Consider the following 12,820-nt stretch of genomic DNA (forward strand, 5'->3'; position numbering starts at 1 on the left):
CTTGCGTGCATCATCGGTTCGGGTTTTTGAGAAATTCGAAAAGGATTTTTAGAAGAGACTTTCATTTGAGAAGCTTAAAGTTGAAAGAATTGACCAAGATTTAACTTTTGAGTATTTGACCTTGGATTGGAGTTTGGATGGGTCCGATAGGCTCGGGTGGTGATTTTGCACTTAGGCGTACATCCGGATTTGGATTTGGAGGTCCGTAGGGTTATTTGAAGCAATTTGGCGAAAATTGGAAAGTAGAAGTTTTTATAAGATTGAATTGTTTGACCGAGAGTTGACTTTGGTGATATCGGGGTCGCAATGCGATTTCGAGAGTTGGAACAACTTCGTTATGTCATTTGGGACTTGCTTGCAAAATTTGTTGTCATTTGTTGATTTGATATGGTTCAGACACTTGGTTGCGATTCTAGAAGTTCTTGAAGTTCAAGGTGATTTTCATGTGTTTTGGCATCCGATTCGTGGTTCTAGAGGTTATTTTGGTGTTCCGATCGCACGAGCAAGTTCGTGTTATGTGTTCAGACTTGCGTGGGTGTTTGGTTTGGAGCCTCAGGGGCTCGGGTGAGTTTTGGATTAGTTTCGTATTGTTTTGTTAACTTTTTATGTGTTGGTTCTGGTTTTCTCGCATTTGCGAGATTTTGGCCGCAAATGCGACTACCGTAATTGCAAGGTATTCATCGCAATTGCAAACCTGGGCTGCTAGGGATTGGGTCGCATTTGCGAAGAAAGTACTACTTTTGCGAAGCCTACAGAGTTCGCATTTGCGAACTCCCTATCGCATTTGCGATGAAGGCAAGATTGTTCCATGCTTCGCTTTTGTGAAGGATTCTTTGCTTTTGCGAGTTCGCATTCGCGAACCCACTGTCGCAAATGCGACATCTGCAGCCTGCTAAAAGTTGGGCATTCCGAATCTTAGCTTCATTTTATCATATTTTGAACCCTAGGCCCGAGAGTAGGCGATTTTGTGAGAGGATTTTCATATCAAATCATTGGGTAAGTGCCTCTAATCAATTTTCAACTATGTTTTGTGATTATATCTTAGATTTAACATCAAATTCATGAGAATCTAAAGGAAAATTTGGGGAAAATTGTAAAATCTTTCAAAAATGAAATATGATGATTTGGAGAACGAATTGGTATCAGAACTTGATAATTTTTGTATGGTTGAACTCGTATTGGAATGGGTGTTCCAGTTTTGTATATTTTGTTAGGTTCCGAGGTGCGGGCCCGGGGAGTTGACTTTTGTTGACTTTTTGTAAATTGTATAAGGATCATAACTTTGTTAATTGAAATTATTTTCTCTTGCATTGTTTGATGTATTTAAGTCGTCTTTGGCTAGATTGGGCCGAGCGATGGTGAGTTGGTAAAGGAAAAGCTAAATTGAGTATTGAGTTGGTTGAATTGAGGTAAGTATCTTGTCTAACTTTGTATGAAGGAAACCACCCCTTAGGAATTGAGTTAATTGTGTTCTCTTGTTATGTGAAAGCCAAATACGCAAGGTGACGAGCGGGTACATAGCCTATATGTGGTATTGACCGGTTTAGATTCTCTAGCCTCTTTCCATGCTTTTGATTAAATTGTCATAACATGTGGTATCTCGTTGTTAGACTACTCTTACATGCTATATATGATGTGGTTAGAACTTATTTACCTCTTATTTGTTATTTGGCCCTTATATGCCTTGGTTGTAGTCATTGCCTTCATTATTGTCTTGTTACCTCTTAATGGTTGAATTCTTCTATGACTACTGCTACGTGCCCAAGTTGTTGTGATTACCTGCGTAGTTATCACGTGCCTTACATGTCTTGTTATTTTGTAAATGTTGTTGTATTCCTTTGATATTTTACGTGGTTCCCTTGTTACCGTGTACTCATACTCTTGGTTGTAGAAATTCTTAAAATAGAGTTATTGAATTGTTGTTGTTGATTTAAATTATTGTACGGGGGATCGGGTTGCACGCCGCAACAGGTGAAATAAGGGAGGTGGTGGAATAATTGAGGATATTTATTTTGTGATATTGTTATTGTGCGGTGGGATCGGGTTGCACGCCGCAACAGGTGAAATAAGGGTGGATTATTATGGTGGAATAAGGGTGAATTATGATATTGATATTATATGGTGGGATCGGGTTGTGCGCCCCAACATATTATGTTTATTGTTATGATATTGATATTGTACGGTAGGATTGGGTTGCATGCCGCAACAGGTGAAATAAGGGTGAATTGATATGGTGGAATAAGGGTGACCTATGATATTGATATTATATGGTGGGATCGGGTTGCGCGCCGGAACATATCTTGTATTTTGGTATCCCCTGTTTTACTATATTGACTTTAGTTCCTTCGTGCGAGACTTTGATAATCTGTACTTCTGGTTTCACTGAGTTTTGAGGATCGAGTTATTGTCATTGACTTATTGCCTTGCTGTCATTTCCTGAGCTCAATTTGAAGTCTAAGTTCCAATTTTACAAAAATCCCTAATTCTACCCAAAACCCCAATTTCCACCATGAAAATCCTAGATTTTAGGTTGAAATCTTATGAAATGTAATGGAAGATTGAAAGAAAATAGGTTAGAATCACTTACCAATGAATTTGGGAAGAAGGGCTCTTGGGAAAATCGCCTGTAGGGTTCTCTAGGTTTAAAAATTTGAAAGAATGAGAAAATTCCCGTCTAACTCAGCTTTTGACCAGGCGCAGGGTTCGCAATTGCGACCTAATTGCGAACCTAGCAAATGCAAGATTTTCTTCGCAAATGCGAAGTCCCCACATTTATGCTATCATCGCATTTGCGATGATTTGTTTGCAAATGAAAACTGGGCCATACCGCAAATGCGACCCAATTGATCGCAAATGCGAACAAGTTCCCCCCAGTCCCACTTCGCAATTGCGAAGTAATTGTTCGCAAATGCGAACCTGTGGTTCCCAGCTATTCTTCACAATTGCGAGGAAATAGCTTGCAATTGCGAATGTGACAGTGATCCAGCCTCATCGCAAATGTGAAGCCTGACGTCGCAGTTGCGAGGTCTGATGCCTGCACCAGAACTGAAGAAGACCAGCTACATTTTTCTAAGTCCAAACTCACTCCGTGCCCTATCCGAAACTCACCCGAGCCTTCGGGGCTCCAAACTAAACATGCACACAAGTCCAAAAATATCATAGGAGCTTGATCGTGCGATCAAATCGCCAAAATAACACCTAAAACTATGAATCGGACACCAAATCAAATGAAAAATTTAAGAAAACTTTAGAACTTCTATTTTAACAACCGGACGTCCGATTCACGTCAAACCAACTTCGTTTCTCACCGAATTTGAAAGACAACTCATAAATATAGTAATGGACCTATACCGAGTTTCGAAACCAAAATACAGACCCGATATCAATAAAGTCAAACATTGATCAAACCTTTAGATTCATCAAGCCTTCAAACTTTCAAATTCGGCAAAAAGCGATAACTTGAGCTAGGGACCTCCGAATTCGATTCCGAGCATACGCTCAAGTCCCAAATCACGATACAGACCCACCGGGACTGTCTAAATACATATCTGGGTCCGTTTGCTCAAAACGTTGACCAAAGTCAACTCATATGGATTTTTAAGGCAAAATTTCATATTTTATTAATTTTTAACATAAAAGCCTTCCGGAAAAACACCCAGACTGCGCACACAAATTGAGAAAGGCTTAAGAAGCTATCAGAGGCTTCGAAGCATAAATTTAAGTTTTAAAACTCTAGATGACCTATCGGGTCATCACATATATAGATTAGATCAAACCTGTTGCAAGCATTTGCATGATATTGCAGCTAATTTTGGTTGACCGTGTAGACATATACATTGAAGAACGAACATAAATTAAACTCAACGAACTGATTAAACAAATAAGCACGTTGAAAATTAATTAATTAATTAAATAAATAAGCCCAACCCAAACAGCGTAGCCCACAAACCAAAAGGTTGACTTTTGACCAGCCGTGGCCTCATTTAGTGGTTCCCCACTTATTCTTTCCTGAGATCTGCAGCTCACACGTATTCCATTTTCTATCATCCTATTCCAAATTCCATTCATTTTAGCTCCCTTTTTGTCCAAATTTCATAGTTCAATTCAAGTATATAAACATTTCTCTTATTCTGATGCATTCAGCAGGTTATATCAACATAATTTTCTGGTTTCTTGTTATTGTTGTGATTGGATCTGAATCAATTACTTCAGACTCATATGCCAAAAGCTCACTTGATTCCTTACTTCAGCAATATGCATTCAGGGAATTGACCTGGCCAAGAGCCAGAACTGGTGTTCCCTATGATGCATCTGTCCCCTGCAATTTGACAGGAATTAGACTTTCAGCCTTGATGCTTAGACGACACAACTTAAAACGGAAAATCTATGGCTACTATAGAGAATTTTTTATCCCATCTCGTATCATTGAGAAGCCATATGCAAGGAAACTTGTTCTGGTTTACCAAAACTTGGCTAATTGGTCCTCTTTTTATTATCCTTTGCCTGGTTACACTTATCTAACGCCGCTTCTGGGTATCTTGGCTTATGATGCTTATGATTTGTATGCCAAAAATGTACCCGAATTAGATATTTTAGCACTCAAAGATCCTATCACCATCAGGTTTCCTTATGTGCAGCCTGCTCCAGAAGGATCTTTGCCCAAATGTGTTTATTTCTACTCCAATAACTGGGTCGAATTTCGCAATGTCATAGATGGAAATATTTGTGAGACTAGAATACAAGGCCATTTTGCTATAGTTGCTGAGGTGAAAGTTGCTCCAACTCCTCCTCCTACTGCTCCAAGTCCTTCTCCCACAAGTGATAATATTGCCCCGAGTCCTTCTTCTACACCTGATAAAATTGCCCCGAGTCCTTCTCCCACAGCTGGTGGAATTGCTCCGAGTCCTTCTCCTACAGCTGGTGGAATTGCCCCGAGTCCTTCTCCCACAACTGATAATATTGCCCCGAGTCCTTCTCCCACAAGTGATAATATTGCTCCGAGTCCTTCTCCCACAACTGATAATATTGCCCCGAGTCCTTCTCCCACAGCTGGTGGAATTGCTCCGAGTCCTTCTCCCACAGCTGGTGGAATTGCCCCGAGTCCTTCTCCCACAACTGATAATATTGCCCCGAGTCCCTCTCCTACAGCTGATGGAATTGCCCCGAGTCCTTCCCCCACAGCTGGTGGAATTGCTCCGAGTCCTTCTCCCACAGCTGATGGAATTGCCCCGAGTCCTTCCCCCACAGCTGGTGGAATGGCTCCGAGTCCTTCTCCCACAGCTGATGGAATTGCCCCGAGTCCTTCTCCTACTGCCGATGATCATAATCATCAAAAGTTCAACTCTAAAATGTGGACTATTTCATCGGTATTTCTAATATTTGCTCTCTCGGGAATATTGGTTGTTATTGTAAAAAAGTATAGATTATTGGAAATAAGAGAGAGGTTGGCAGGAGTTGTTGAGCCCTTGTTAGAGAACACAGAGGCGCCATTGCCATTGGAAGCTCCAACTAGACCATTGTCGTAGAATGATTACGTGTATATGGACAAGTTTACCCATCCTCTCAAACAAAGCTCGGTGTATATATGATGATATTATTGACTCATAGCTTACATGGGAACCCATGGGTAAAATGTACATGAAAATATCCTTAATGGCTTGTTGCTGAAAGTTATCAGAACCAATTCAGTTTCAATAGTAGTAAAGTAGGTTGGGATGTTAATTGTAATTGTTTTCATCTGAATCTACCCCAAGGCCGTCCAAGGCTCATGTTAAAAGATTTTAATGCCTCGATATTTTTTTCAAACTTGATACATAAAATATATTTTATGCTTACAAATTCATTCGGTTCATTTCAATGTCTTTTGAATTTCTTTTTATAAAATTAAATTTAAATTTCTTATTATTTGCTGCAGTTATAAAGTTATATTGGAATCCACTTATTAAAAATAAACTAAATCAGTTTTGGTAACATTCGATTTATTCGGTCTTCAAAAAATTATTGACATCTCTAATAACGAGTGCTGAATTTATTTCGAAGTTGTAGTAGTACATCCATCGTTTCCAAATCCTAGATACACATCTAATTACGTGCTTTATGTTATATAGGAACTATTGAGTGAAGTGATAAGAAATGAATAATATAGTATCATTTCTCCCTGTACTACTCAAAAATCAGGGACAATAGGTTTTAGCACCTATGTTTTATTTAGCACATATGCTGACTCTAAAATTCAGTTTTGTAGTATGTAACCTTGACCAATCATTGCCTCAATAAAACATCAACGCGTACATCCCGGAAGATGGAAAGTATCACCCAAGAGTATTTACAAATATTAGACTTCACTTTTGAAATTGTTTGACCAAAAAATATAGTTCCCGGGTTAAATAATTAAATTTATATATTGAAGGGTTAAACCTAGTTAATAATAATATTTCTAGATGTAAGTTAAGAAATGTGGCTATGTGGGTAGATCAGTAAGGAATATAATAATTATATGAAACAATCATTCTAGGTCACATGAGTAGAAATGGAGAATTAAATAACAATGAGCAATAATAAATGACATTCAAGTAAATAAATGAATGATTCATCCAATAAAGGAGGAAATAAATGTTATTTCTCCCGACAATGATGAATGACAGACAGATCCTTGTATATTGGATTTCTCCTTGGATCTGTTAGAAAGTCGTGAATAGTGTGGACGAGAATCTTAGTAAAAATGTGTTGTTTGTATCTTAGTAAGAGAGAGAATCTTTTTCTCAAAATATATTCTTACAAATGAATATTATATTCCCTTTCTCTCTTTCTTCCTCCTATTTATCTAGGAACTTTTTCCCAAAAAAACCTAATAGTACAAATGTAGGGGATAGTCTTGTAATAGTCCCTTCTTAATTTAACTTTAAAAACTAGCCGTTACAGCTCTATCGTCTATGATCGACCACGACCTTCCTCGACTCTTTGATTGTGATCCTCGTCGATGACTCGACCATGACTCTCTTTTACTCCTCGATCTTGACCCTCATCGACCTCGGCTATTAAGACTTCATGACCGTCTTTAGATGACGATATGCAGATCCTTCTTGCAGTGCTATTTTGACCCATACAGTTAGTCTTCTCGCTTTTGTGACCGGCCTTGGGCGGGCGTGATGAGCAGATTATATCCATTATGGTAAAAAATGACTTGGCAGGGCAGTAAGTGGTAATGATTGACGCACAGTAGCCAACATGGCCTTTTGTGGGCCACAAATTTTTGATACCATATCACCCGTGATTCATGATGACGTCACAATGACTTGCGTCATTATGAAGTACGTTCCCGAGGCATTGCTTTATTTCACGTGTGACTCCTGATTGGACCTACCGCTTCGATTTCAGTGCCAAATAATGATGAGGTGACTTTTCGATTCCGGTTCTTGAATCCTTATAAATAGGGGTATGAGGATGTAGTTTCAAAGTTTACAAAACTCTGGTATCGAAACCCTATATTCTCCTCTCTTCCCATTGCTGTGCAGCTTTCTTTCTTGTTCTAGGGATCCTCGTCGTTTCTACTACTTTTGTGTTCGGCGTCTCCTTCTTTTTCGTGAAAATATGTCTATTGTTCCTTCTGAATCCAGCGAGGGGATCAATGCGGTTCTTTTGTTGATGGTTTTCCCTCCTCATACGCGGAACTCTACCAACGCCGCTGAGGACGAAGGTTTTCCAATGGTGGAGGAGATAGTTTCTCGAAATCCTGATGTTAGGTCTGACTTCTCCAAGTTGCCTGATCCTGGAAGCTTTAAATCATTGATAAAAGAGGATGAATTGACAGAGCTTAGGGCTAAATACGGCGTTCCTGACCACGTTGAGTTGATCCCCGCTGGGTGGGACGAGGTGAAGTTTCATCGCCCTGGTACTGTGCTTTCTATGGCTACCCCATTTACGTTGGCTATACTTTTCCTATCCTTCTACTGGCGGAGGAGTATTGTCGCCACTACGGCATTTGCCCGGCTCAACCCACGCCATACGTTTACAAACTTCTGTGAATGCTTACGAAGTTCATGGAGCTGGCCAGGGTCGAGCTCACGCTTCGCCATGTGGCGCACCTGTTCGCCCCCAGCTTTTACATGGGGACGATGTTGAATTTTCGCCACCGAGGGGGCAAATATTTGGTGCTGAAGATGGATGATAAGGCTAATCGCCAATTTCGGCTCAACTATTTCTTTGTGAAAATCGTGAATGTGGTGGCTAACGTCGAAGGTTTTCCTATGGCTTGGAACCGTACCCGTAAGTTCATGACTTTCTTATTTTTGACCATCTGATTTCTTACCGTGTGTGTCTTTGACATCAACCTTTCGCCCGTTTTTGTGTAGCTAAACGCTCTCCTCTTCCTTTGATTGATGATATTTCTGACTGGGTGGGTCAGCTTCTTCCTCACATTACGGGGATACACGAATGGCTAGGCTTTGTCAAAAGGTTTGGCCCTCACCCTCCTCCGATTGGTATGTTACCTTTATTGTAAGCTTCTCGGTCAGTTTCTTCTTTGGGTTCTATTTGGCTGACTTTTGCTCCTTTCTACATTTCCTTATCCTCAGCTAGGAGGTCTTCGAGTAGGCCAAAAGCTCCCCCAGCTGCATTCCGTAAGAGAAAAACTGTTGCCTCATCGGCTTCTGCTCCTTCTACGACCGCGGCTGATTTTACTCGCCCCTGGATCCCATCCGCCGCTTCAGCATCAATTCTTCTAACTACGAATACTTTGGTAGCGGAACCTTCGGCTTTCCCCTTGTACCTTCTCGTGGATGAAGAGGAGGAATCACTGCCTGGTGGAGGAGACTTTATGCCTCGCAAGAGGAGATCGGTGGATATTGGCGACCGGGTCGCTCGTGCGGTGGACTCTGTGATGGATGAATTTATTCTTCATGAGATGGTGTCCATTATTCTTGAGGATGATATCGAGGTGGCGTCTGAGGTTCCACGATCGGCAAGGGCCAATGAAGGTGTGTCTTTCCCCTCTATGATGACGGAGGCTGAGGGGGTGCCTGATCTTTTGTGGCAAGAGGGACCATCGACTTCGCAACCACCCGATGGTACTTCTTTGCCAGTCGATGGGAGGGGAAAAGGCGTTGCCAAAAAGGATTATAAGACGAGATCGGATGTTAATGTCGCCGGCCTGAGGTTGATAAAGGAAGGGTTCACCCAACTCGAGGTGAGGTTAGAGGGGTCCACGAGGACCATCGCGATTCCCATGGATCTTGATTTGTTAAAGAACACGGAGGACGTGGTCCCTTACCTAGGCCCTCTTTGCTCCGACGTAGAAGGTGTAACTCTCAGAGAACTGTACGATTTTACTCTGTCGAGGAGTATATCCGGCCTTGCCCTCAGGGTGAGTATTTTAGGGCTTCTTTTTTTCCATTTGTATTGTTTTAGTGGGGACGTTCTCATTTTTGCTTTTCTTTTTTCTTATGGATGCAAACCATGATCTTGGAGATCGAAAGAGCTCGCAGGGAGAAAAAGCATAACAAAATATTCAAGAAGTTGGAGCGTAAATATATCGAGTATCGCGGCAAGTATCGGGAGATTCACAGGCGCTTTGGCCAGGGCAGCAACTTACAGGCCCTTCGTGATGAGTTGAAGGAAAAAGACGACGAGCTGGAGAAGGTTATTGAGAAGTGCAGCGTCCTTGAGGGGACGTTAAAAGGAAAATTGGAAGAGCTCAAAGTTAGTAAAGAGGTTGAGGCCCAGTGCGTTGATCTCCAAGCTCAGGTGCACTGAATGGCGAGGTCTTCGAGAAGGTAGAAGATCTTGAGAAGGTTGAGCTGGTTCAGTCAAAGGCTTTAAGAAAAGCCAAGGCTCTTGAGGTAGTGATCCGGATTTTCCATTCTGAGCGGGAATGTGATTTGGAGATGACAAAGCTCCGAGAAGAGAAACTTGGCGAGAGAATTGGAGAGTTTGAGAATAGACTTCTGGCCTCTACGACCGAATCGGTTCTCTTGAAGACGAGAAGGCCCTTCTAGTGGCACAAGCGTCCTCCTCCCATACTTCGGATTTTCCTGATGTTCCTCGAGAGTTGTACGAGGAGTGGATCCATGCCGAGGCCCAGTTAGACGTGTTCCAAGATTTGCACGCGACGAGGTTCGTTTCTGAGGCTGCCCTCAAAGATACTTATGTTAAGGCCCGTGAGGCTCGGGTCACCTGCGGATATGATCCCGCTACACCGAAGGCCGGCGACGACAAAGGGGATAAAGGTGTAGACTAGCTTGAGCAGAATGCATGGTACGACACTGCATATCTTGAGGGTGAGGGTGGTAATGGCAAAGGTGTTGAAGGTAAGGGCGCGATGTTGTCGAGGGCCAAGTTGGTGAGGATGTCACAGGCCGTGATGGCAGTGGCCAGTAATTTTCTTTTTGACGTTTTGTATATTTTGTGTGTAGTTGGTGGCATCTTCATGAGCCTATGTAAAAAATATTCCAAGTATTAAATGCCAACTTCGATATTTGCATCTGATCCTCTTCCAATGGTTCGTTTTTGTATGTTTTTTATTCTGCCGCTTGGCTGCATTGATTTTGTAGCCGGGATCACTTAATGGCGAGTGGCGACCAGAGGTTGGTAGGTATATAGGTGTTAGTTTGAACAAGGTCGAACATATCATGTTTAATTATGGCCGAGGGCTAGTGGGTGTTAGTTTGAACAAGGTCGAACATAACCTGTTTAATTATGGCCGAGGGCCAGTAGGTGTTGGTTCGAACAAGGTTGAACATAACCTTCATTTGGTTATGGCCGGGGGCCAGTATGTGTAAATCCGAACGAGGTCGAACATAACCCATGTTTAATTATGGCCAAGGACCAGTTAGGTGTTAGTTCAAACAAGGTCGAACATAACCTATGTTTAATTATGGCCGGGGGCCAGTTAGGTGTTAGTTCGAACAAGGTCGAACATAACCTATGTTTAATCACGGCCGTGGGCCAGTTAGGTGTTAGTTCGAACAAGCTCGAACATAACCTATTTAATTATGGCTGAGGGTCAGTATGTGTTAATTCGAACGAGGTCGAACACAACCTATGTTTAATTATGACCGAGGGCCAGTTAGGTGTTAGTTAAAACAAGGTCGAACATAACCTATGTTTAATTATGGCCATGTGCCAGTTAGGTGTTAGTTCGATGAAGGTCGAACACAACCAATGTTTAATTATGGCCATGGGCCAGTTAGGTGTTAGTTCGAACAAGGTCGAACATAACTTGTTTAATTATGGCCGAGGGCCAGCAGGTGTTAATTCGAACGAGGCCGAACACAACCTATATTTAATTATGGTGGAGGGCCAGTTACGTGTTAGTTCAAACAAGGTCGAACATAACCTAAGTTTTGGGAAGGTATGCCTCTAGGTGCGGCGTTTGTCGACGCTGTGAACTATGCCTCGAGGTGCGGCATTTGTCGATGCTCTGAACTTTAAGAATTGTTGCCTTGTTTGTACATGGATAAATAGAAATAAACTTCATGCATTGCTGCTTTGTTCATACACTTGGAAAAATTTACAAAGTTTTGGGCTTTGGCTGGCGTTCTAGTCCCAGTCTATCTAGTCCCTTCATTGGTCGACCTAGAGAGTCGTTGAGAGGTCGAGAAATGAACTAGCTCTCCCGTGCTTCCGTCTTTGCGTACTTTGACTTGGAGTGTTTTCTTCGTCGCCTCCGTTAAAAACTTCCTTGAGAAAACCCAATTGGGACAAAACTCAAGTGAGGGAAAAAAGAGTACGACTTAGGGGACGATTTATTTCTTAAAAGTTGAAGTACTTAAGGTGGGTAATATTCTTGTTGTTTGGTAGCAATTTTCCTTCCATTGTTTCTAGCCGGAATGACCCTTCGTTTGCTTTTGCGGTAATTTTGTACGGGGAGTCCTAATTTGTTCCTAGCTTGCCTTCCCGTGGGTCTTTGCTCACTTGTGTTTTAGCTTTAAGCACGTAGTCATCGACTTTGAGTGGCCTGACCTTTGCCTTCTTGTTATAATAGCGTTCTGCTTGTTATTTTTTGGCAATCATCCTTATGTAGGCCATGTCTCTTCGTTCTTCGACTTCTTCGAGCTCTTGCCTTCTGCTTTCATTAATCCCTAGGCCGCTCTCCTGGTACTAGCTTAGGCTCTCCGACCTTGACTGATATTACAGCATTGGTCCCATAGACCAAAGAGTAAGGCATTTATCCTATGCTCGTCTTCAGCGTTGTTCGATAGGCCCACAGTACTTCTGGTATAATTTCTTGCTAGAGTCCATTGGCGTCTTCAAGCTTCTTCTTCATGATGTTCATTATTGACTTGTTAGAGGACTCAGCTTGGCCGTTGCCCGCGGGGTGATATGGCATCGAGAGTATTCTTTTGATACGACATTTCTAAAAAAACTCGGCGATCTTCTTCCCCGTGAACTGGGGTCCATTGTCGTAGATGATCTCTTTGGTAAGGCCGAACCGGCATATGATGTTTTTCCATATAAAGGTGATCAATTCTTGTTCATGTATTTGGGCGAATGCTCCTGCTTCCACCCACTTAGAAAAATAGTCAGTTAAAACCAAAAGGAATCGTACATTACCTCGCCTAGCCGGGAGGGGGCCGACGATGTCCATTCCCCATTTGATGAACAGCCAAGCCTTCCTGATGAATCATCGGAGCGTACTTTTGTCATTGCTCGCATTTTTTCACGAAGTCTGCAGCTTCCTTTTTCATGGTGGGCCAGTAGTATACTGCCCGTATAAGGCACTTGACCAGAGCCCGATTGCTGGAGTGAGCCCCACAGTGGTCCTCGTGGATCTTCAAGGACGCGTCGCATCTGACTTGGACCCATTTATTTTGCTAGAAGGCCA

General features: G+C 42.1%; 1 protein-coding gene across 1 annotated transcript; it reads left to right on the forward strand.

Moving 5' to 3' along the window:
* On the forward strand, positions 3,798 to 5,851 carry LOC109229365 (formin-like protein 6). The gene has a single exon (XM_019394786.1). The coding sequence runs from the start codon at positions 4,134 to 4,136 to the stop codon at positions 5,523 to 5,525; it is 1,392 nt and encodes a 463-aa protein (XP_019250331.1). The 5' UTR covers positions 3,798 to 4,133; the 3' UTR covers positions 5,526 to 5,851.

This window comes from Nicotiana attenuata, chromosome 7 (genome assembly GCF_001879085.1).
Source record: "Nicotiana attenuata strain UT chromosome 7, NIATTr2, whole genome shotgun sequence".
Lineage (NCBI taxonomy): Eukaryota > Viridiplantae > Streptophyta > Magnoliopsida > Solanales > Solanaceae > Nicotiana > Nicotiana attenuata.

Coding starts and splice junctions, on each gene's coding strand:
- LOC109229365 (XM_019394786.1), top strand. CDS start 4,134: ATGCATTCAGCAGGTTATATCAACATAATTTTCTGGTTTCTTGTTATT.